At 52.2% G+C, this 25646-nt stretch overlaps 1 protein-coding gene across 2 annotated transcripts in view; it reads left to right on the forward strand.

The window, feature by feature from the left end:
* Positions 1-25328, forward strand: part of GNG4 (G protein subunit gamma 4) — a 50112-nt gene extending 24784 nt beyond the window's left edge. The window contains exons 2-4 of one of the 2 annotated variants that reach the window (XM_045817361.1): positions 3961-4074; positions 7630-7737; positions 25040-25328. In XM_045817361.1, the coding sequence (XP_045673317.1) occupies positions 7651-7737; positions 25040-25168 (216 nt within the window). In that variant the 5' untranslated portion in view covers positions 3961-4074; positions 7630-7650 and the 3' untranslated portion in view covers positions 25169-25328. Of the gene's footprint in view, positions 1-3960; positions 4075-4239; positions 4361-7629; positions 7738-25039 lie in introns of those variants that run through there. The other variant, XM_045817362.1, reaches the window with a different exon arrangement.
* The last annotated feature ends 318 nt before the right edge of the window (positions 25329-25646 follow it).

Below are 25646 nucleotides of genomic sequence, written 5' to 3' on the forward strand. Positions count from 1 at the left end.
CGGGGTGAGGGGAGATGCGGGTTTGGTAGGAATTTAAAGCAGGAGCGTCATCATCTGTGCACCGTGGTCGAAGAATGGTGACGACAGTGAAGAAAGACAGGCCCCAGCCTGCAGGCTCCGGGCTGGCGGCCGGCGAGCCTGGGACGACCGATGAGTCACAGTCAGTCCTGATAGCAATGCGCGATAGCCCGCTGACCACCACGCCCGAGTCCCTGCTGACGCCAGCCAGCGAGGGAACACGGCGGACCGGAACCAGGCCAAGGTCAGGGCCTGACACCCCACGCAGTCAAAATGCATGTCCAACTCTTGACTCCCCCCAAACTTAACAAAGTCGCCCCTTGGCATCCACGGGAGGCTGGTGGCAGGACCCTCGCAGATGCCAAAATCCTCAGGCGATCCAGCCTTTCTTACAGAACGGCGTGGATGCGGAGCTGGGCACGCGGAGGGTCACCCGCACATTTACTGGAACGACGTTGCTTGTACGTGGACCCACGCAGTTCGGACCTGTGTTGTTCAAGGACCGATGCGCACGGAGGGCTCGAGGGGCAACTTTGCAGAGTTTCCAAGTTTCTTCCCACAATTTCAAAATGGAAAAGTATGACTTGCCCTGGCTGGGTGACTCAGTTGGCTGGAATGTCGTCCCGTTTACCAAAAAGGTTCAGTCCCTGGTCAAGGCACATACCTAGGGCACATACCTAGGCTGTGGGTTTGATTTCCAGCTGGCGTGCACACGGGAGGCAACCAATCGATGTTCCTCTCTCACATCCGTTTCTCTCTCTCCCCCTCCATCCCTCCCTCTCTCCCTCCCCCCTCCATCCCTCCCTCTCCCTCCCCCCCTCCATCCCTCCCTCTCTCCCTCCCCCCTCCTCTCTGTCTGAAATAAATAAACATTTCCTTGGGTGAGGATTTTTCTTTTAAGTACAGCTTCAAAGTGGAAAAGCTTGGCAGACACCACCTTAATGAATGATGTGGTGACGGTATCAGTGAGGGGACAGATTGAAGCCCCATGCCACCCACTAGGAAACGAGAACGCAGTAATGATCCGGGGTCTCCCTGCCCGAGAATGACACCTGAGTGTCACGAGGAAACGTGACGTGGGCCCAAACTGAAGGACATTCATCCTAAGATGTGGAAACTATAGGCAACGTGTTCTGAGCTGCATCCTTTGCGGTGAAGGACATTGCTGGTAACCAGAACTGAGTCTCTGGGTTAGGTGGGTATCACCGTCAGCGTTAACTTCCAGGTGCTGATGGTCGTGTTGTGGTTTGTGAGGGAATGTCCCCACTTGTAGGACGTGCAGAAGTGCTCGGGGGAGTGGGGGTCAGTCGGCCTCTACACTCGAGGGGTTCAGGAAGAAGATGTCTGTCCTGTCCTGGCAACTTTCTGTTGACAGTTCTTTAAGTAAATAATGACAACAACCATATGAAAAGATGCTCAACATCCATTTGGCAAATACAAATGAGAGCCACTGTGAGGTTCCACTTCAGACCGACTAGTATGACTAAAATTTGAAAAACAGAAAATAACCTGTTTGTGAGGATGGGAACAATTGGAACCCTAATACATGGCCAGTGGGGATGTACAGCGCTTCCCAGCAGGTGCTCCAGCAAAAATACAAATACAAATATACATATAAATACAAATACAAATACCACAGCAGCAGAGCCCACAATAGCCAAAGGTGGAAACAGCCCCAGTGTCCATCAGGAGATGAATGGGTTAAAAATTGTGGTATATCCATACAACGGAACACTGTCCAGCCCTAAAAAGGAATGAGGTAGTGATATGTGCTACAAAGTAGATTAACCCCCAAAGCATTACGCTAAGTGAAATAAGCCAAACACAAAGATCACGTGTTGTGAATCCATTCGCATGAAATGTCCAGACAGGTGAATCCACGGAGACAGACAGCAGATGAGTGGGTGCCCGGGGCTCTGTGGAGGGGTGCGGGGTGGCATTCTGTTTGAGCTGATGGGAATGTGATGCGGGTGGGGGTGGCATTGGCGCTTGAACTGTACCGAGTGCCACTGATGGGTCACGTCAAAGCGATTTATTTTATGCCATGTGAATTTCACCTCAATACATTTTTTAGTTCAAGCATTTCAATGTGTATTTTGTACTTTAAAACAGGAAATGATAGGGGGTGGAACGCAGCTGCCAGCAGCTGGCACCCCAGGAACCTGATCCCAGAGCACACAGCCACCTCGTCTCAGTTGCACAGTGTGGTCCGTCTGCTGGGACAGCCCTCTCCCGGCAGGACAGGGATAGGCTGCCGTGGCACTCCCCAGCAGAGTGGGGTACCGTGGGGGGGGTGGCCCTGTGCAGGGTAGGGGAGACCCTCCAGGAGGGCAGAGGCCCTGCTCCCAGACTCCCGGCGGCCACTGGGTTTGTCCAGCCGCTGGGGCCACACCCAGACTGACCAAGAAGGCAGAGCGACTGCTGGTGGGATGAAGGGTCTGGCTGCAGGGACGGCCGGCTGGCAGGCACTCGTTCTGGGTCACTAGGGCGCCGGCATCTGACCTGGCAGCACGTGCTGTGCGGTGCGCACGGTTCAGGCGATTGCAGACAGGCTGTCCGCACGGCAGCCCCGGCAGGCTGATGTGGCCCTGAGAGCAGGCTCCACGTTCTCAGGGCCTCACCAAGAACGAGGAGGGAACACGTGTTCCTTGTAGAGATGGCACAGACCTGTAGTCACGGCCAGCTCCTGCAGACAGCTGTGGACAGCTGCTCATTCTCTGCTGCTCTCCTCGGGGGTCCGGACATCCGTCTCCGTCCTGGAGTGACCTTGAGAAAGGGCAGATTTTGTCCTGTGAGGAGACATGCCACTCAGTGCGCCTCCCCCCACACATGCAGAGAGTCCTGGCCCTCTGCTGCCACAGTGGTTAGTCCTTGTCGGGGGAATTAGGATCTCTTTCCCTTTTAGAGCCCCTCCTCCAAGCTCATGCAACCCCCGTTATCCAGGGGACACCCCAAACTTCTGCTCAGTGTGTGAAGTCCTTGCAACAAACCAACATATCTTACAGCTGGGGTGGAAGGGTGGTGAGTGGACGGTTGCTCTGGACGTTAGGAGGACTTGTCCTCCCCTTTCGTGCCGAAAGCGGTGCCATCCCGTGGGCCACCCCTCGAGCATCGCTCCAGGTGGCCCCGCCCCAGAGGTCGACCTTCTGCAGGGGGAGCCTGGCCTGTCTGTGGAGTGTCCCCAGCTCTAAAGAGACCGAGAAGCCCTCGAACTGCACCCCCTCTCAAACACGGCCTGGGGTCGCGGCCGGTGTTATCTCTGCCGTGCGAGAACAGTGTGCGTGCGGTGTTAACCAGCATTGTCTCTGAGACCAGGTGCTACCACCCATCTTTACTTTCTTTGCTCTAATTGTCTCAATCTTCACATTTTCCACAATGGACACGTCTTTTCATAATAAGAAACAAACATCTCCCTGGCTGGTGTAGCTCAGTGGATTGAGCGCGGGCTACGAACCAAAGCATCGCAGGTTCGATTCCCAGTCAGGGCACTTGCCTGGGTTGCAGGCCATGACCCCCAGAACCTCACATTGATGTTTCTCTCTCTCTCTCTTTCTCCCTCCCTTCCCTCTCTAAAAAAATAAATAAATAAAATCTTTAAAAAAATTTTTAAAGAATTTTAAAAAATAATTACCTTCCTTGCTTTAAAAAAAAAAAAGAAAGAAATATCTGTTTCTGGTTGGCAGAGTCGGCTGGAGGGGGGGGGGCGGCGCATGGGTGGGGCATACAGGTGGCGGGCAGCCTGTCTGGGGAGGCCCGGGCGGCCGTGTCCAGCTGGGAACCTCCCTTCCGGCCTCTCGCCCGCCTGTGCTCTGGTACGAGAGTCCTGGGGCTGCCGGGGACAGTTGCCGAGCACGAGGAGTGGGCACCGTGGGAGCGGGACTGCTGGTGGGGGGCACCTGGCTTGTGCCGCACCTGCCGACCCCTCTCTGGTTGTGGTTTCAGAGCCTCGGCGCAGGAGCCCGGAACCAGCCCCTCTTCTGACAACGGTCAGCTGCGGCCGCCAGCAGCCTGCCCCTGCCCCCTGCCCAGGTGTGTCACCGCGCTGCCTCTCAGCAGGTAAGGAAGTGACGACTCCTGTGTGAGAACGTGAGAGCGTGAGAGCGTTTCCCTCTGGAGATCAGGTGTCTTTCCAGCAGTGACACGTGGCCTGGGGTGAGGGGCTGTCCCGGCCCCTCCCCTGCGGCCTGGTGCTCATAGCGCCACTCTCCTCTTCCGCCAGCCGTCTGCATCTCCTGCCCCCAGCCCGCAGAGCAGATGGGGCCCTTGTGGAACCTCATACTGCCCCTCATGAGATTCTGTGCCCCCCAGTGGGGCAGCAGAGGAGGGGAAGTGAGCCGTCCTGGTGAGTGTGGGGCCTGGGCGGGGGAACCAAGCTCTGTGGCCCCCTAAGCAAGAGCTGCACGCTGTTCTGGGTGGTGGTGGTGGGGGGGGGGGGGGGTGTTAACCAGCACAGCGGCCTGTCCCTTTCGTCTAAGCTGGTTGGTCCCTTCAAGCTGGGGGTGCCGTGGGGGTTCTGGGCTCACTGGTGGCTCAGGCATCTGCCAGGGGGACAGACTGAGCCCCTCTGCCGGACAAGATGTATGAACAGCTCGTGGAGATAAGTCTCGTTAGGGAGGGTGGCTGAGAAGGCACAGTGCCATCCAGTCCTCCAGGAAGTCTACATGCCGTGCCCGAGTCCAGTCCGATCAGCAGCCCTGGGGGGTGGGGACCCACCCCGAGTGCTGCCCGGCGCTCGCTGAGCTATGCGCCGGGGACGGCCCACCAGAGCCTCCCGCGGGCCCTGTCTGCGAGTGAGGGACTCGGGGTGCCCAGCGGTGACAGAGCCCTCCCCCGAGCAGTGGGCTCGCCTCCCCCTCGCCTGTAGGCCTAACACCCGTGAGTGGAGCGAGCGGGCCAGGGCGCGTGGTCCACCCCACTCCCGTTCCTCCTGTGGGGTCGAGGTGGGCCGCAGACACTCACGCGTGTATGTGGAGGGAGGCACCACCAGGTCACGCAGGTGTGTGCTGCCTGGATGGCCTCGGAGGGCAGGGGTGCTCTTCCAGTGGAACTCAGAGGCACCCGGCCGGGCGGTCGGGGGCTTAGGGCCCTTCCTGTGGGGTCACATGTTTAAGACTCCATCATCTTTAGTTGTAGTCGGCAAATCCGTTTCCTCGTCCCCTGCCAGCTATCCCATTGGGTGGCCCTACCTGCCCTGGGGATCGGGGGCCCCTGTCACCCCATTCCCAAGTCAGGTGAGGAGGGGTGGCCAGGCGGGGAGGGGCGCTGGGGACTTCAGTGACTGAGCCATCCTGGAAAATCGAGGGGGTGGGGCCTGGCCTCCAAGGCGCCTCCAGGAGCAAAGTCAGGTGATTTGGAGCCTGGTCGCTCTGTGTGGGCCTTGGGGCAGCCACAATGGGGACCAGTCAGAAGTGTGCCCTGGGACCAGAGTCCAGCCCCTCTGTCGGGGTGGGCACAGCATCACGGACCCCCGGAAAGTTCAAAATCACCTGATCTGGAGAGCCCTGCGGGTACCTGGGACTCTCAGCAAGGCGATCTGGTGACATGAGGGCGCCCGAGTCACATGGGTCTCCACCCCCAGTACATTCCGGAATCAGCCCCGGAGCTTGACCTGCAGATGCCGCAGATGCCGCCCTGAGGGTCACGGGCCGGGTCCCGGCGCTCGCGCTGCGAGAGACCATGCACGTGGAGGGAACACCCGTGACTCAGCGTGCGGCCACTGCTGGCCACAAGAGTGACGTCACAGACGGGTTGGCGAGCTGAGGGCAGCGAGGGGAAGGGGGTGGAGGCGGGTGGGGTGGGGCAGGCCCTTGGCGCCCGGTGTCAGGTGCTCCGCATGCCCGAGGTTAGCTCCCTCCGGGCCTTTCAAGGCCTCGCTAGTTTCTGCTCCACCTCCTCCCTGGGCGGTGGCAGCGGGAGCCGGGGCAGGAGGGCTTTCTGCTTCGTGGTTGATGGTGGTTTTAAGGTGAAGAAGATCTAAATGTGCTGAGGAGGAGGCACCGGGAACCAGGATGTCGAGGGGAAAGTGGGGTGAGGGGCAGAGCCGCCAGGAGGGGCCAGTCCCCCCATGTGAAGAATGGGCCCCGGGCAAGGGCGCCTCCAGCTGCGCCTGGCCCACCGCCCGGCCGGCTGCCAGGAACAGAGAGTCTCAGGGAGAAGCAGAGTGCCCAGGCCCCACCCCATGCGGGACTCCGCGTCAGTGTCTCCTGAGTGTCCTGACCTGGCCCCTGGCCCCGGGGTCAGTCCCCAGCGGTCAGCGGGACCTGACTCAGTCAGGCAGCCAAGGCTGGAGCCTGCCCCCTCCTGCCTCCCCCAGGGACAAGCCCTTGCCTGCCCGTCCCCGGCACACGTCCCTGCGTGTCCCCTCGGTGAGGGCTGCTCCCGCACTCTGGACTGGCTGCAGGGAGGCAGGCCGGGAGAGGGTGGCGTCTCAGCCCCTGGAGCGGCCAGTGGCCCTGCTGGCTGGGGCAGCGGTTGGGAGTGGCGGTGGGTGGCCGGCAGCAGCCCCCGTTGCAGGGGAATGGCCACCGAGCTGAGTGGGTATGAGGATGCAGTGGGCACGGGGTGCGGCGGGGACAAGGGCTGAGGAGGCCCTGCCTGGGTGGCCGTCTGTCCACTTAGTGGGAGCGAGGTCGGTGCGCAGGGTGCGAGGTCAGAGGTGGTGGGAAACGATATGGCAGCTGAAGACTGAGCCCGTCAGGAGGAGCGGGGGGGGGGGGGGGGACCGGGGACGGGGGAGGTGGCCCGGCCACTCTGGGGACCCGAGAAGGCTGCCCTGTGACTGGCCGATGGCGCCAGCCCCAGCACGGGCCACACGTAGCGTTCTTCCATGTGAGTGGAGCCAGCATGGAGCCAGATGACCCGTGTCAGGTTCTGGGGACAAAGGCAAGAAGACAGGCCCTGGGAGCGAGTGACAGCAGTGCCAGTCCTGTCACTTAGGCAGCCCGTGTAAGCAACCAGAGTGCACAAATGCTGTAATTGAGGTGACAGCGTGGAGGGACACGGTGCTTCCAAGCCAAAGAGGAGGGTCCGAGGCTGTAGTCAGAGGGCAATGACCGAGCCAGGACGTGGTCTGGAGGGGACACAGTGGTGGGGACCAGGGCAGGAGAGGCTATCAGAGGAAGTGAGACAGATGAGGGCCAGTGAGTCTCACTCCCAGGGGCTGGGGCCCCACCCCCACCCCCACCCGGACACAAAGGGGAGCTCAGCTGGTGGAATGTTCTGCAGGTTCTCCTCCTGGGTGTTGGGGGGGCGGTGCCGGAAGCAATGTGTTTTGCTAACTTCGTGGACTGCCAGGGGAATGAATGGCTTGTTACAATACTAAGAAAGAATTGAGCTGTACGAATGTCAAGGTATTACTTCCGGTCGTGGGGGCAGCAAAGTGACTGGACCGACTGGGACCTGCTACTCCCTCTCCCCGGTCTGAGAGTGTTTGCACACACAAGCGTCATCACCGTGGGGTGGGGGGCACTCCCCTTGTCACCCAGGGCCTGTGCTCCGGAACCCTCCGGCAGGACAGACCTGCAGTGGGTGACAGGCGGGGGACGCTGAGGAGGGCTCTGCCTCGGCTTTGGGGAGGCAGCACCTGCAACCCTGTGTCCCGGGCTGTTTCAGGGCCGAGGGCCAGAGGAAGGCATGTCCAACAACAGCACCGCCAGCATCTCGCAGGCCCGCAAGGCCGTAGAGCAGCTCAAAATGGAAGCATGCATGGACCGCGTCAAGGTAAGTCCCTCCAGCCGCCCCTCTGCCCACACGGCCCTCCACGTCCAAGGTCCCCCAGCAGAGCACCCACCCAAGCCTGGCAGCCGAATGTGCCCCCGGGCCCAGGGGGTGCACAGCACACACACGAGCGCCGTGAGGAGCCTCCAGAAGTGAGCTCAGTCCCCGCACCTCCGTCGAGCTGTGCAGTCATGCCGGTCAGCGAGAAGGAGCCCCGCGGTGAGATCAGCCGTGGTTTTCCTGCGCGACCCAGCCCCTCTGGGGTTAGACAGCTCTGGATGTTGTGACGGGGCCGCTTTGGGGAGCGAAGCTTTGAGCCATGTATGGGGCTGGTCCAATGTCCCTTCGGGGAACGTGCAGGAAGGTGCCGGCCGCCTCTGGCCCTGGTGAGTGTAGGGCCCTCCTGCTGGGAGGGCTGAAGCCCGCTGAAGCCACCTCATCTCCAGATGCCATGTGGAAGCAGGCGGGAGGCTCTGAAACGCTGTGTATTCTCCTCGACTGTGATGGGATTAGAGCCCGTTGCCAGCAAGCCCAAGTCCCCGTTTCTGTGTCTGTGGGCACAAAACCGGGGCTGCCCAGACATCTGAGGCTCACACCACACAGAGTCCTGGGGGCAGTGGGCGGCTCCCAAGGGCGGGGCAGGCAGTCCCTCCAGCAGGTCCCTCACCGAGACCTGCCCTCACGCTCCAGTGATAGCCAGAGAGCCCGCTCCTGCCGTCATAGGACAGTCACTGCCTCCCCCCCGGCCCCGGAATTCGGGGGGCACACTGTCCCAGGAGGCAGGAGGCTTGCAGGGAAAGTGACACAGCCGCAGAGGAGTCAAGGAAGGGACGCAGTGTGATGCAATCTTGTGGGGCCCTCACCACGGTCCATCCCCAGAACTCCTCATTGCTCCGCACACACTCTTCTCACCGAACAGGAGCTCTCCAGCCCCTCCCCAGCCCCCGGCGACCTCTGCCGTGCTGTCTGTCTCTGTGGATTTGCCTGTTCCAGGGCCCTGCTTCATCTAAGTGGCATCGTGCAGTATCTGTCCTTTGTGTCTGCTTTATTCCACTTGCTGCGTGTCTTCAAGATTCACTCAGGTCACCAGGACTGCATTCCTTCTATGGCTTGAATACTGTTCTGTTGAGTAGATACCCCACATTTCCTTCATCTGTCCATCCGACGATGGGTGTTGGCTTGTTCTCACCTTCTGGCCACTGTGAACAGTGCCACTGTGAACACGGGTGCGCAAGGGTTTGCGGCCCTGCTTTCCGCTCTCCAGGGTGTGGCCCAGCGGTGGAACTGCTGGGTGAGGTGGGAAGTCTACCTTCAGCTTTCTGAGGACCCGCCACACGGGTTCCTGTGGAGGCCACAGCACTCCACTCCCCCCCCCCCCCGGCCCCGCCCTGCAGCGATGGGCGAGGGTTTGTTTCCGCACGTCTGCACCAAGATTTGTAAACTGACTCTTGGGCTTGACGTTCACCCAAGGTTTTAGGTGCCAGACGCACCTCACTTCAGGGCCCTCTGGCTTAGGTGGGGAATCTGCTTGGTGTGAATCTTTGCAGGAATAAATGGAGCGTGTTGGTGCCAACTAGCCAGGCAAAAAAGACGGGTTGCAGGAAGACAGGGAGCCATCAAGGACGCCCCACATTGACCTTGCTAGGGACCTTGAGGAGGCGAGTTGGTGGCCGGGGGGATTGCAGACCCAGGGTTTCCGGGGTCGGGGGGGTGAGAGGTCACTGCAGGAGAGGAAGAGGAAGAGAGCCGGACTGTGGGTGTCAGGGGGAAGCCGCACCAAGGAGGGGAGGAGCAGTTCACGCTCTGACACAGTGTCGGGTCCAGACGAAGGGAGAGAAGGACAGGCTGACTGTGTGGGAGCCCTGCAGAGGGGCCCTGGGCCCTGGGCCCTGGAGGGGGCACCAAGCTGCAGAGGAATGGCTGGAGGCCGGGGAGAAATCAGCACCATGAGTCCCACAGAGCTGGCTCCCAGGTGGATGCGCCACAGGTGGGGCCCGGAGAACAGCCCCGTGAGAGCAGGTATCTGTGCAGAAGCAGAATGGGCCCCACGGGCAGCCGGCTCGGTGAGGCCAACTGCAGAGTCCCCTCTGAGCTCTGCGGTTTAGGGAGCCAGGAGGAGTGTCTAGAGGGGGGGGGACAAGGAAAGAGGGAAGAAGGAAGGCAGACGGCAGGTGTTCTCAGTTCATGAGAATGGAAAGGAGGTCTGTGAACACAGAGGGAAAAGATAATTGCATTAAGCAGTTGTTTGGGCTGAAAGGTAATAAAAATTAACACTGAACTCAAAGAGGTCTGGGCATTTCGTGGAGGAAAACTGTAGCCTAAATACCTACGATTACTCGGAGGTCCTGTTTATCCCCCAAAAAATGTCATTTACACAAAAGCACTAGTGCCGGTGTAGACTTCGTTCCTGATTCTGTGGGGGTGTAGAAGGGAGGGGCCCTTTGCAGCACATGACCCACAGCCAGCCCCACCTCCCCCCCCCCCCCACCGCAGCCAGGCCCAGAGACCCTTCACACACAGCCTCCACATCCTTCCTGCCCCCACCCTTGTCCACTGATGTCTGGGTACCTGCCCCCACCCAGCCTTCTCCCCAGGGGCCCACCTGCTCCCCTGGCAAACACAGGCCTCTTCTCCACCCTGCCTGGAAGCCCACCAGGCGTCCCCCGCAAAGGTGGGTGCTCCCCTTTGAGAACCAGTGGCAGCTGCTAAAAAGTGTGAATGTTCTCCGTGTTGTCATACACACAAGAGAGACCCAGCAAAGAACCCATGTGGCTTCCCAAAAGCAAAAGCTTAGCAAAGAGTGCTCAGGGTCCTAAAAAAGGGAATTAAGAGTACATGAAAGACGACTGTTTTAGAAACTCTTCTGGTCCTTGGGGAAAGAACACCCGCGCAGCCTCACTCTCTTCCTTCCTCCCCGGGGACTCCAGCAGTGTGCCGTTCTGTCGGGGTGGGGGCGTACGTGACACCGATCACCGAGTAGAGAGCATCTGTGTAACAGTCACGGCAGGTACAGCCGAGCAGCACACAGGAGGCTCGAGCGGAGACGTGGGGCTCAGCACTGGCCTGTGGGGCCTGGAGGGAGTTGAGCTGTAGAGAAGGAGCCCCCCAGGGAGGCACCGGGTGGGTGCAGGCAGGACACAGGCTCCAGCAAGGCCTCTAGGAGCTGCTGCCTCTCCGTGGGGAACCCCCTAGGGCACCTGGTTCCCCTGCCCCAGAGGAAAGGGGAATGCTGGGTTGGGTCAGTCCCACGCGTGAGCTCTGGATGTGGACGGACACCTTCAGCAAACCAGGAGCTCTCAGCCAGGGGCCCTGAAACAGCTGCTGGACTTGCCAGGGTGGGGAACTGGCCGAGCCACGGCTGGAACGTCTGTGGGATGCGTGCCCCTTCCCTAAAGAGGCTGCCGTCAGGCCAAGCTGTGCCAACACAGGCTTCTTCTGCATCTGCTGCTTATTGGCTGGGAGACGGAGCTGTTCCATGTCAGCCTGCATTCAGCAGACGGCGAACCTCGAGGGCAGGGACAGAAAGGCGGGCACTGCGGGGGAACGCCTGGGAGGCACTGGGAAGGGAGACGGGTGCTGGCAGGCGGCGACCCCAAGCAAAGCCGTGATGTCGTGACACATGACGGCAGTCCTCCATCAAAGTTAGGAAGCATTTGGAGAAAACGGTTTGAAAAAGGGAAATAACTTTATGAAAGAAAAGGAATATTCCATTTATTTTTTGACACTGAGCTTTCATGATGTGGCGCTCCAAAGAAAAGAGAATTCGTGGTCAGCGGTACTTTAGACAGGGAACCCAAGGACCCCAAATTGGATTTACAGGTGTTCAAGGTCTATCTCACGTATACGCTGCTTCCTCTGTGTAGGTTTCTCAGCCGTGAGTGTGAGAGGGTCTGTCGCACACGTAAGTGTGCAGCATAGATGTGTGTGTCCCCAGAGGAGGCAAGGATGCCCGGCTGCCTGCCAAGGGACCCAGACAGCGTAGCCTCGGGGACTTCTGTCCTTGTTTTGAGAATAATGCTATTTCCCTGTCCGTGAAGATGGCACTTGTTTTAGAAAATTTTGGAAAACCTAGAAAAGTATAAAAAGAAAATTTAAAGGGTCTGTAACCAGTACATTTTCATTTTTTTCCATGTGGCTGTTCACCTAGTCTTCTTTTTGTAAAATTGTGGTTATAATGTACACTTATTACTTTTTGCAAACGGATTCATCATTGAGCAGTATATTGGGATTATAGATCCGGGTCAGTAAATGCTCTCCTAAAATGTCATTTTTTAATGTCTCTTTACTCCATCATCTAAGGTACTGTACAATAATTTATTTAACTGGTCTCCTGTCCTTGGATGTTTTCATTGTTTCCAAGTTTTTGGTGTTATTTTTTTGAGTGCTACAGTGAACACACCGGTAGATGAACCCGCACCAGTCTGACTGTTCCTTCCAGTAAATGTCCACAGACCACGCGTTGCCGGGTCAAACAAGGTGTTACGTTCTGAAGCGTTTGAATCGTGACCAAGTTTCTCTGTGAAAAGAGATACCAGCTCATTCTCTCATCAGCGGTGTGGCATCTCTGTCCCCCCAACTCTTCCCAGTGCCATTCCTCGAGCCGTTCCAATTGACAGAGAATAGGTAATAATATCAGTAACGAGAATGAGCAACATGTATGGAGCGCTTACTATCTGCTGTCCTGAAAACTTTGTATTGAATTTGCTCCGTTCTCACAACCGTTCTATGAAGAGCTGCTACTAAAGAGTCCCACTGTACAGAGGAGAGAACTGAGGCCCGCAGAGGTTCAGTAACTTGCCCGAGACCAGGCAGCTGGAAAGCGGTGGTGGCATAGGGACAGGGGACCAGGGCGTCTGCTCCTGACACTTTGCTCTTACCTTTCTGGCACACCTGTTCTTGATTGCTGACACCTCATCATTTTAACATGTATTTCATGGACTCACTGTGGTTAAACTAACTTCATATGTTCAAGTTTCCTTTTATGAATTGCCTGTTCCTACCCTTGGCCCAGTTTTCTACTGTGGTTCATTTTTTAAATTTTTTTTTTTAATTTTCTTTTTTTTTAAGTATTTTTATTGATTATGCTATTACAGTTTTCTCAGTTTTCTCCCTTTATCCCCCTTCCACCCTGCTCACTCCAGCACTCCTGCATTCTGCCCCCTTAGTTCATGTCCATGGGTTGTACATATAAGTTGTTTGAGTCCTCTGTTTCCTATACCTTTTTTTATCTCCCCCCATCTATTTTATGCCTACTAATGATGCTGCTTCTTCCCTGTACCTTTTCCCCCATATTCCTCCCTTCCCCCTCCCCACTGAACTCCCTCTGTGTGATGTCCATTTCTTTGATTTTGTTCCTGTTCTGGTTGTTTGCTTAGTTTTTGTTTTCAATTGTTTTTCTTTTCTTTTAGGTTCATTTGTTGATAGTTGTGATTTTGTTGTCATTTTATTGTTCATATTTTATCTTCTTTTTCTTAGATAAGTCCCTTTAACATTCTATATAATAAGGGACTGGTGATGATGAACTCCTTTAATTTGACCTTATCTGAGAAGCACTTTATCTGCCCTTCCATTCTAAATGAAAGCTTTGCTGGATAGAGTCATCTTAGATGTAGGTCCTTGCCTTTCATGACTTGAAATACTTCTTGCCAGCCCCTTCTTGCCTGTAAGATTTCTTTTGGGAAATCAGCTGATAGCCTTGTGGGAACTCCTTTGTAGGTAACTGTCTCCTTTTCTCTTGCTGCTTTTAGGATTTTCTCTTCGTCTTTAATCTTGGGTAACTTAATGATGATGTGCCTTGGTGTGTTCCTCTTTGGGTCCAACTTCTTTGAAACTCTGGGCTCCCTGAACTTCCTAGAAGTCTATTTCTTTTGCCAGATTGGGGAAGTTTTCCTTCATTATTTGTTCAAATAAGTTTTCAATTGCTTGCTATTGTTCTTTGCCTTTCTGGAACCTCTATAATTTGAATATTGGAATGTTTCAGGTTGTTCCAGAGAATCCTCAGCCTTCCTTCAGTTTTTTGGATTCTTGTTTCTTCGTCCTGATCCAGTTGGATGTTTATTTCTTCCTTTTGCTCCAAATCATTGCTTTGAATCCTGGTTTCCTTCTTGTCACTGTTGGTTCCCTGAATATTTTGTTTTATTTCCTTTTGGGTATCTTTCACTTATTCTTTCATTTTTCGACCAAGCTCAATCAGTTCTGTGAGCATTTTGGTTACCAGGGCTTTAAATTCTCCATGAGATAGGTTGGTGATCTCCTCATCACTTAGTTCTGAAGTTTTGCTCTGTTCTTTCATTTGGGCCATATTTCTTTGTCTTGGCGCAGCTGATAGGTTGTAAGGGAGCTGGGCCTTAGGTATTCGCCAGGGCGGGGCAACCCTCTTTGCTGGGAATCTCAACTGGCTTCTGATGCACCCCTGCTCAGCGAGAGCAGCGTGTTAATAAATGTTGCTGGGAATTGCTGGTGCTTTGGGAAGTAAAGCCGAGACCGTCACTAATTGTACCCAGATAAATTTCAGATGGGTTCTATTAGTCCTTCGAGCTGCCACAACAGAAGACCAGACTGTGTGGCTTAAACAACAGAAATTGATTTTCTCACGGTTCTGGAGGCTGGAAGTCCAAGATCCACGTACCTGCAGGGCTGACGTCTGATGCTGAGCCCTGTCTCCTGTGGGCGAAGATAGCTGCCTTCTCCCTGCCTTCTCCCTGCCTGTCCTCCGTGCTCACTCCGAGAGAGAGCTCTCTGGTGTTTATTCCTCTTGGAAACTCGTCCAATCTGACCAGATTAGGGCCCCTCCCTTCTGGCCTCACTTAACCCTTATTGCCCCTCTGAGGGCACTATCTTCAAATAAGTGTCACGTTACGGATGGTGGCTTTCACATCTGAGTTTGGGGGAATAAACCCAGCCCGTAGCTTGCGTTAAAGATTTAAATGTAACAAAACCATAAAAATACTAGGAAAACAGAAGCAAATGTTTTATAATACGAACATGGAAAGGCCAAAATGTATCACAAAATCCAGTTCATAAAGTAAAAGTACTGCATATAAATTTTTTTATGTGGTAAAAATTTCCCAATCAATAAAGTAAAAAAAAGAAATGATCATGAAAAGCAAAGGGTTAAAATTGAAAAAGGACAAAATCAGGGAGGTGTGCTGTTCTGATAGATGACTAGCAGGTGATTGAAAAGGTGGGGGAGGGGGAAGCTCGGGGAAGGGATGTAATTAAGACGATGAATGATGTTAAGGTTGAAAGAATGACATTACTAAAAGACAATAAATAAAAACCCTGCCCTTTGATCCAGCCGGAAGTCCGGAGCCATGCCTCTGGGTCTGCCATCCAGCATGCGTGGTCCAGCTCCTTGGCCGCCCTTCCTGGCTCCGGCTTTCCCCAGTTTTCAGTTCCATTTAACGCTTCCCTTCATTTCCGAGTCCTCTACCAGGAATGCTCATCCTTTAGAAACCAATCGATTCCGGTGATAATTTCCTACAATCAAATTTGGAAATAAATTCAAAGAAAAGGGAATACGAATGAACAATTCTAGAACAGCTATTAGATAAAAGGAGGAAAATCTTTTCATTAAATCAAAGGTGCATTTGTCAAACAAAAAGGCCCCCCACTTCGAGGGGCTGTTTGGTTGGGGCACTGTGGGCCTCCCATCTCCCTGATAATTCCTGAGAAACTTTCTGTTTCCGAAACGTCCTTTCAGCCCTGCCAGGGAGCAGCCAAGTGGATAATGACATGATGACACGCCAACACGCGTGTATGTAACTGTGTCCACAAAGTCACTTCGCCACAGGCCAGCAGCTATGGCTCCTCCCGGGAGCCGGTCTCCCCCCTGTGACCAGCTCAGCCAGGGTCATTGTCCCCTGACTCACAGCCCGTGCTTCCCCCCAACAATGCCACTGACTTTCTAGAGCCCTGCCGAGCTAGATCCTACTCGTTATGTTCATCTTTCACCTCTAAGTCCCATCTTTCACCTCTAACTAAGTCTCTCGAGCGACTCACTAGCTTCAAACACCAAATAAATTACTCTTTGGGGGAACTTGAACAGTAAGAATTTCAGCTTCCTTTGTGGAGAACTGGGATACCTCAGAGCAGAGAGGTGGTCAGAGGCAGGTGGGACACGCACCGGCCTTCTGAAGGGTTTGGTTAAGTCAGGGTCCAGGTTGGACCTGGGTCGTTCTAAACAAGCTCAGTGAGGGCTAGCCTGTTCCGATAGCGAAGGCTCTTAGGTGGGGTGACTTGGGATATTAAAACTCTTTCAGGCATCTTAGATTTACCTCCCAGTGTACAGTCAACTTTTTTTTCTCCTTTTAAAGAGACAGGGGAAGGGAGGAAAAGAAACATCGCTGTGAGAGAGAGAGATGGATCAGTTGCCTCTCACACATGCCCCAGCCAGGGACCGAACCCCCAACCTAGACACGTGTCCTGACCAGGAATCAAACCGGTGAGCTTTCGCTTTGTGGGAGGACAGCCGACCAACTGAGCCACTGTGGTCAAGGCTGCAATCAACTGTTGATGTGAAAAAAAAAAACCCTTTGTGTTGATGATAGTGAACAGTAGAGAATCCATTACTTTGGACATTTGACTAGAACTCATTCAGAGGGGGACTCCCTGTTGGAACGCTCACTTTTCACACATATGCCCACGCCCAGCTGGATGCTACCTGTGGCCAAGGATCCACAGGCCGAGCAGTAGCCTCTGCCCAGTGGCCAGCTAGTGAGGGTTGCAGCATTGAATGGACCTGCGCAAAGCTGTTGCTGGGACCCTAGAAGCAGTGTCTTCGTCAGCTCCTGCTGCTGTGATGGAACACTCAGGCTGGGCGCTTGAACAGCAGAACTTCATTTCTCCCGATTCTGGGGCTGCAGAGTCAAAGGTCAGGGCACCAGCAGGGCCAGGTCCTGGTGAGAGGCCTTTTCCTAGTTCACGGATGGTCAGCTGCCTTCTTCGGCGACCTCACACAGTGGGGACAGAGACAGATCCTCTCTCTGCTGTTTCTTCCTGGAAGGGCACCAATCCCGTTCATGAGGGTGCCACTTCTGTGACCTAATCACCTCCCAAAGCATCCCCACCGCCAACGCTGTCACACTGGAGATCGAGGCTTCACCATTTGTAGGGGCACAAACATTCAGCACATGGCATCATAATATAGGAGTATCTAGCAATAGCCCTGGGGACTATGTTGACCTCTAACACTTCCCAACGTTAGAAGAAAGAAAAGAAAATTCAAAGGATTTCCATGCAGTGCTGGCCCAGAACTTAGAGGGGAGGCACAGGCAGGGACCGCCCTGAGGGCTCCCTGGGGGAGGCCGGCAGAGGGTTTCTTCGTTGGAGGGAGCACCAGGTTTGACCTTGTTGGGACACCAGCACGTGGGGCGGCAGCCCAGCCACGCTCTCTGCTGTGATCCTGCTCTGTGTTCCTGGGGTGGAGAGAGAGCAGGCATCAGAGATGCTTGCGGTTGACTCCCAGTATTGTTGAAGAGACGGGACTGCTGAGAAGCAGGTGTGAGGCGCTCTGCTGTAGACGTGAGGGATAATGCAGTGGGCGTCGCCCCCAGAGTGGTAATTACGTCATCTGTCTTGTCATGGAACGTGACAATAGTAATTGCAACATTTTTCCCGTCATCAAGGCCTGTAATTGCAGTGTCGCTACCCGGATTCTGTGCTAACTTGGGCCGTTTTAATCACCGCGTTTCCTCTGAAATGCAACGGTAAAATTCCACAATTGTGCCCAGGCTGCTACTTCTTTCCTTTTTTACTTTCTTTTTCTTTTTAATTTTTATTGAATGTATTGGGGTTACATTGGTTAATAAAATTACATGGGTTTCAGGTGTGCAATTCTACAATAAACCATCTGTACAGGGTCTGGCACAAATAACGCCCCTTTTATTACAAACTCTTTTATTACAAAATCATAAGCATGTAATTCTGTAGCATAACAATATCACACTCAACATTCCATATGACATTTTAGGTGAAATGTTCAAATTAAAACTGTAAATTATTACACCTACATTATAACTCTACCAACCACACTCAAGCAGGCGTTACTTCTGCTGGACCCTGTGTGTTGTACTATGTGTTCACCACCCAGAGTCTAGTCTCCTCCCATCACCATTTATACCCCATTCCCTGCTTCTACCTCCCCCCACCCTCCTTTCCCTCTGGGCATCACCGTATGTTGTCTGTGTCTATGAGGGTTCTGTTTTTTTAATTTAATCCCTTCATTCTTTTTGCCCTCCCCTCTGACAGCTATCACTCTGTTTTCTGTATCCATGAGTCTGTTTCTATTTTGATTGTTCGTTTATTTTTTTATTAGATTTCACATATAAGTGAATTCATACGGCACTTGTCTTTCTCTGACTGATTTATTTCACTTAGCATAATGTTCTCCAGACCCATCCATGCTGTCGCAAAAAGTAAGATTTCCTTTTTCACAGCCAGGTAGTATTCCATTTTGTGAATGTACCACTGCTTTTTTATCCCCTCACCTCCTGATGGGCACTTGGGCTGCTTCCAAATCTAGGCTATTGTGAATAATGCTGCAGTGAACATAGAGGTGCATATATTCTTTCAAATGAGTGTTTCAGGTTTCTTAGGATATAATCCCAAAAGTGGAAATGCTGGGTCAAAAGACAATTCCATTTTTAATTTTGGGGGGAAACTCCATCATATTTTCCACAGGGGCTGCACCAGTCTGCATTCCTACCAACAGTGCACAAGGGTTCCCTTCTCTCTACATCCTCCCCAGCACTTGTTGTTTTTTGATTTATTGATGATAGCCATTCTGATAGGTGTGAGGTGATATCTCATTGTGATTTTAATTTGCATTTCTCTGATGATTGGTGATGCTGAGCATTTTTTTCATGTCTATTGGCTATCTGTTTGTCCTCTTCAGAGGTCTCTATTCAGGTTGTTTGCCCGTTTTTTTAATTGGATTGTTTGTCTTCCTGGTGTTGACCTATAAAAGTTCCTTATACATTCTGGAAATCAGCCTCTTATCAGATGTATCACTGGTAAATGTTTTCCCATTCGACGGGTTGTCTTTTCATTTTGATGATGGTTTCTTTTCCTGTGGGGAAGCTTTTTAGTGTGATACAGTCCTATTTGTTTATTTTTTCTTTTACTTTCCTTTTTCTAGGAGACATATCAGGAAAAATATTGCTACAAGAGATGTCTGAGGTTTTACTATCTATGTTTTCTTCTAGGATTTTAATGGTTTCATGACTTACAGTTAAGTCTTTTATCTATTTTGAGTTCATTCTTGTAGAAGGTATAAATTGGTGGTCTAGTTTCATTTTTCGCATGTATCTGTCCAATTTTCTGTGCACCATTTATTGAAGAGACTGTCTTTACTCTATTGTATGCTTTTGCCTCCTTTGTCAAATATTAACTGACCATATAGGCATGGGATGATTTCTTGGCTCTCTGTTCTGTCCCATTGATCTATATACCTGTTCTTATGCCAGTACCAGGCTGTTTTGATTACAGTGGTCTTGTAGTATAGTCTTATATCAGGTATCATGTAACTAACTGCTTCTCTCTTGCTGCCTTTAAGATTCCCTCTTTGTCTTTAATCTTTGCCATTTTAGTTATGATGTGTCTTGGTGTGGGCCTCTTTGAGTTCATCTTGTTTATGACTCTGCACTTCTTGAACTTATGTATCTTTTTCTTTCACCAGGTTAGGGAAAATTTCCGCCATTATTTCTTCAAATAGGTTCTTGTCCCTTGCTTTCTCTCTTCTCCTTCTGGTACCCCCCTATGATTCAGATGTTGTTACACTTCATGTTGTCCCCAAGATCCTTCAAACTCTCCTAATATTTTTTAATCCCCACATGAGGACATGTTTTATTAATTTTAGGTAGAGAGGAAAGGAGATAGAGAGAAACATCAATGTGAGAGAAAAACATTGATCGGTTGCCAACTGGGGATCGAACAAACCTGCACCCCAGGCATGTGCCCTAACCAAGTATCAAACCCGCAAACTTTTGGTGTACAGGACAACACTCCACACAACTGAGGCACTCAGCCAGGGCAAATGTCTTCATTTTTTAAGGGTTTTTTTTGTTTTGTTTTTTGCTACTCTGTTTGGTGTTTTCTGCTCCTTTGTCTTCCACAACTCTGCCGTGATCTCTCCAGGTAAGGTCACCTGGAGCCCAAAGGGTGAATTCCTGTGAGGGGGAAGCATCAGTCAGGTTCATGGGAAAGCAGGTGAAATGGCCCTCACCCCAAAGCTACACCACTGAGTAGCTGACCCCCGGAGTCTGCCCAGGCTCTACACCACAGTCCAGGCAGCCGACTCCTCAGCAGGTCATGAGTGCTGCATGGTGGGGTGATTGCTCCCCCTGGGCTGATGGTGTAGGGAGGGGAGTGCTCCACTCAAGGAAGAATGTAACCTGAGGTGTTGGAGAGGCACTCAGCACAGGGATCCTGGTGGCTGTTCTCTCAGCTTGCTCCTCAGAGCCGCAAACCCCAGTCTCTCCTCATACAACTTCCATCCACTCTACCCTCTCCATGCCAGAGCCCAAGGTGAATGCCTGTGAATGCGATTTTGTGCACTGGCCCTTTATGAGAGAGCCTGTGTCTCTAGAAGACTCCTACCCTCCTTGGCGGACAATTCCCAGTGATTTTCACAGCCAGATGTTATGTGAGTGCCTCTTCCCAGCTCTGGTGCTTTGGGCTGGGAAGCCCAGCATTGTGTTGAGACCCTACACTCCTAAGGGGGAAACTTTGCAGCTGAGATATCTCTCCAGAACCTCAACTGCACCCCTATGGGAGTGGGGTCAGCCCTTCCTACATCTCTGCCCTTCCTACCAGTCTCAGTATGGCTTTATCTGTAAGTCCTTGGTCATAAGACTTACATTCAGCTAGCCCTCAGTTGGTTATTCAGGTTGATTGCTCTGTATTTTAGCTGTAATTCCAGTTTGCTCCTGGGAGGAGGTGAGTGTAATATCCACCTAGTCTGTCACCTTGTTTGTTCTTGCCAGTTCTTCTCAACAACTGTTTTCTTAGAAATTTTAACAGTTCAGTAGTGAGGAGAGGAGGCAGCGATGCTCTGGGCAAGGTGGAACATTGGACTTCGGGTAAAGCAGACTGGAGACTTGGTGAGACAGTCTACACAGTAAGGGAGTTTTATATTTCCAACCAGGCTAAAGTTTACTTTTTGAATATGGATCATCTGTTTTGTTCAAAAATGGCAAATGTTTTACAGGGTTTGGCACTGTCTGCAACCCATATTTTATATATGTTGAAGGAAACTTTCAATCATAAAAGTCAACCTAGGGCTGATTCAGAAAACCCTCCCACTGAACCTAAGAGCAGATTTAGGTGAATTCATGCCCAGACCCCAAGCATGTGTAAGGTCACCTTTCAGTATAAGAACATGAAGATGCTCACTACGAGTATTCATCCTTTCAGATCACAGCCCAACAAACTTCAGGAGTTATGCAAGATACTTCAATTATACAGGAATAAAGGGCCAGGGGACACTGAAATAAAAGGGCTGAAGGCTAAGCAAAAGCTCCCTTGCTCTGGCCAGTGTGGCTCAGTTAGCTGGAACATCATCCCATAACCAAAAGTTTGCAGGTTCGATTCCTGGTCAGGGAACACACCTAGATTATGAATTCAATCCCTGATCTGGGAATATACAATCCCTGGTTTGGGTGCATACAGGAGGCAACCAATTGATGCTTCTCTTGTATCAATGTTTTTCTCTCTCCCTCCCTTACTCTCTAAAAGCAATGAAAAAAAATCCTCAGGTAAGGAATAAAAATAAAAAAGAAAAACTCTCTTAATTCCTTTGTTGTAAGATGACTTTCTTGCTCTTAGATCATCCTTTATGTCTCAATAATCTGAGTGCATCTAGGAAATCAATATTGCGTGGAAGCAACTTTTAAACTGGGTGCTCATGACCTCATTATGTATTCATTCATGTTATGTAGGACCCCACTGTGAGTGTGGTTGTAACTAAGTGGACACATCCATAACCCTAAAACAACAACAGGAGGCGATCTAAGAACAGTTGCTTTTCTTGAAAGAGAAACTGTGGCATTGGGTGCAGTGTCACCTTTGGAGGTGATAGAAAAATGCCCACATCAGACCTGTGTCAAACCAGCAAGGCCAGACACTAACAGCAAAGTTGTCAGGGGGTGCAGACACGGGGCTGCGAGGGAGGCAGACATGCTGATGTGAGACAGGAACGTGGCCCAGCCCTGTCTCCCCTCCACCTGCTGTCCCCTGAGCCCCATTTTTTAGCCCCCTCCTCCCGTGCTTGGGCCCCAGTGAAGCGTCCCCTGGCCAGTACTCTAGGGAAATTGAATGAGTCAGATCCACCGACATAGATCTGACAAGTACTCAAACTAGTAAACTGATGAAGGGAAAGGAAGCTCTAATTATAATTTAGCTAGTCAGCTTTGGTTGACTGATCCAACTTTGGACCAGTGGATCGTGCTGGTGAAAGATAAACTGAGGCACACGAAAGTTATTCTACAGGAGTTCATTGGAGCATGCATTGGCTAGAACCAGGCAGCACAAAGTGGCCAGAAGTGCCCCACCTGCATGACCTGCGGCAAAGTTTCTACAGTGGAGAGGTGGGAACAAAGCAGAGAAATTACCATATTGGTTAGAGCCCAAGTGGTTTCCTTATTTAGGGAGGCCTAGTTGGCTGTTTGTGATTGCCTGTTCCTCAGTTTCCCTTTCTCAGGTCCCAGGGCAGGCAGTGGCTTGGGTTCCAGTTAGCTCACATGGGCTGCCATGCATTAGAGCCACCTCAGTCTGATGACCTCCTCGTTTAGAGGCTTTGACAGTGTGTGGGTCACAGCCAGGGGAGGAGAATCTTGGAGGTGACATTGGCCAGGGCATGGGGGAGAGGAAGCAGATCCCAGCTCAGGAATTTATGTGGGAGGGTTTCCTCGGCCAGACCCCATGGAACAACCTAAGAAACTTCAGGTGCAAGACTTGCCTTCTGGCCGTGTGAGTTCCCTGGGCGAAGGCATCTGAGGAGAGAGGGTGCAGGCCTGCCCAGCAGATGAGAACCTCCCTGCATGCAGGAGCTCTGGTTTTCATGATCAACTGATCAGGCGCCACAGAAGCCCAGATTCTGTGGCCAGGCTGCTGTCCGTCTGAGTCTGGCCTCTCTCCTGCTGGCGATGTACCTGGGGCACATTTCATAACTGTTGTGCCTCAACATCCTCATCTGGAAAGTGGCTTCAGGAGTGTTACTTGGAAGAGCTGAATGAGTCATTCACACGATGGTGCAGCTAGCACAGTACCTGGCTCGTCAAGACCCTTGGTGACTATCAGCCATTGTTTGTACTAATGGTTGAATGTGGCTGTCCCCTAAACTTGTGTAATGTGGGTCATGTGCAGGAGGGGGCCCACTCTTAGCCAGAAAATAGTGTTTGGGGGCCCAGAGCCTGGGGACTCACCTCTGGATAAAGGGCACAGGTTTTCCAAGGTGACTGCCCCCCAAGTGGGACTGGGTGGGGCCATCAAACACCATGTCTCCTTGCCCATCATGGGCACACAGTGGCGAGCAACTGTTCTTTGTGTGATAGTGCCAATCACTGTAGTAACTTTATAACATTTGAGTCCTCATTTAGACCTTCTAGGGTGCAAAAACCTTGCCCCATTCTTTCCCCTGTATTCTCTCAATATATACGTCCTAGATGACATAATGAGGTTTATAGAGAATTCAGAATAAACAAAGCACATCCCAAAAATAAAATAGATACAAACAGTGAAGACTAGAGAGGGGATGGTGGGCAGACGAGGCCTTCCTCAATGAAGCATCTGGAAGAGCTCACTGGGGTCAGAGACACAGGCCCATGGGTCTTGGAGGAAGAAGGTACAGTTCTGACACCACCCACCTGTCGTGTCTGCTGACCTGGACAGCCACCAACGGTGCCGCTAGGGGAATTCAGAGGTCGTCCTAATCTGGTGGCCATGAAGGAGGCACGGCAAGTGCCTGGGGCTGGAAAGGAGGGAGCCGTGACTGAGGCTGTGGGGACAGCCCTGGCTTTATTGGAGAGGTGGCAGTGAGCATGCTGCACGCAGGGCACCGCCCCCCCCCCACTCGCCACGCTCTCACTGCCACCCCCACTCTCTGGTGCACCCACCGCAGCTACGTGGGCCTCAAGGTCATTCCTCTGGCCCCCACAGGCCTGTGCTGCCCTGGGAGAGTCCGCATGGGTGTCCTGTAAGCCACTGCAGATGTCAAACACTCCCACTCCACCCAACACCATTTACTTAGGATCTAAAATACTGCCCATGGAGTGATTAGAGGTAAAATTGTAGACTTTTAGAGTTAAAGGGACCCTTGAAGTATCTAACACTCCTGAATTTTACAGATGAGGAAACGGAAGCTCAGAGAGGTTGAGTTACTTACCCAAGATCACACAGCCAGCTTAGGGGCACAGGGGAAACTGGAAATCTGATGTCCGTTGTACCCCTTACTCCATTCCACACTCCCAACAAATGCAGACTTTGTCAGGGTTTAGGTTGACTCGTCAGCTCAACTTTTAGTGGTTTTACTTGAGGGAAAAATTCATTATACATCTCCACTGCAGTTATTTGTAGGAGTCCAGCTGCTGGAAACCAGAAGAATTTCTGTTAAATTTTGGAAGATGGGCCACTTAAAAACCTAGAGGGAATGTGTGTGGCTCATATGTACTGAAGGTTGTAGATGGTTTCATTTGTGGGGTGTTCTTGTCATTCCTGAGAAGATTTAGGTGTCTTTGAATGCACTGTCATACACCACCCGAGCCTCCAACGTGCTGGCCAAGGAACAGCTCAATGGCAGGATGGCTCCTGCACAGGCCATCTACCTGTCTGTGTTATATATGCATTGTGCTTATAATGTGTATTGTACTATGTGGGTCATGTGAGTGGGTTACAATAAGACAATTAATAATAATAATAATAATAATAATAATAATAATAATAATAAATGCAGTCACATTGGCTTAGCCGGGGCCAGCACTCTGCTTCGTTCATCTAGAAATGGTCTTGGAGAGTGACTGTGGGCTACTGGCCTGCAGCTTTCACTCGTCACTCACCAGAGAGGAGAACAGGGATGTCCTAACCCTCCAGCCGGCTCCAGGTCCTCCAGGTGGTGGCGTCCTGCCGTCTGGAGCAGTCTCTTTCCTTGAAGGCAGGTGTCTCCTCGGGTTTGCACAAAGCCTCCCTCCAGGCTGAGCATGGCCTTGCTGTTGGCCATGCCCACAGCACCATCTGTCCTAGGGCTTGTCCACTCTCCACATGGCCACTTGGAACCAGCCCCTCACCCTGAACCTGTGCTGTGTCCCCGCAGGTGTCCCAGGCTGCCGCAGATCTCCTGGCGTACTGTGAGGCCCACATCCGGGAGGACCCTCTCATCGTCCCTGTGCCCGCGTCAGAGAACCCATTCCGGGAGAAGAAGTTCTTCTGCACCATCCTCTGACTCTGTCTGCGATGAGACGCCTCCTTTTCCGGAATGTCCCGTGGGGACCCGCATGTGCATAGCTTTCCCCCTCTGTCCCTGCCTGTCCCTGCCCAGCCACGATCATGGGAGTTGGTTTCATCCATCCTTTGGTTTTCTTCATTACACTAATTTCACTTCTTCTTTTCATTTTCAAGTTATTTTCATTATCGGAAAAGAAAATAGACATTTTCATAGCTAAATAACAAATGTGCCAAGTAAAAATAAGTATGGATTTCAGGGCTTAAATTTTTAAACATCAGTTCCCAACTTTAAATACATCAAGCTAATACATTTCAGTTGATAATTTATTGAAAAACTATACCCAAGAATCCCCATTCCCAATAATTCAGCATCAAATAAGAGCACTTTGACCAACTGAAATACATGGGTAAAATTTTCACCTCCTTCCCTGGAGAAAACAGTTTTGGAAGGCCTCTGTTCCTGCTTTTCCATCATC

The sequence above is a fragment of the Phyllostomus hastatus genome, unplaced genomic scaffold (assembly GCF_019186645.2).
Source record: "Phyllostomus hastatus isolate PE091 unplaced genomic scaffold, TTU_PhHast_1.1 phas_contig_148, whole genome shotgun sequence".
Taxonomy (NCBI): domain Eukaryota; kingdom Metazoa; phylum Chordata; class Mammalia; order Chiroptera; family Phyllostomidae; genus Phyllostomus; species Phyllostomus hastatus.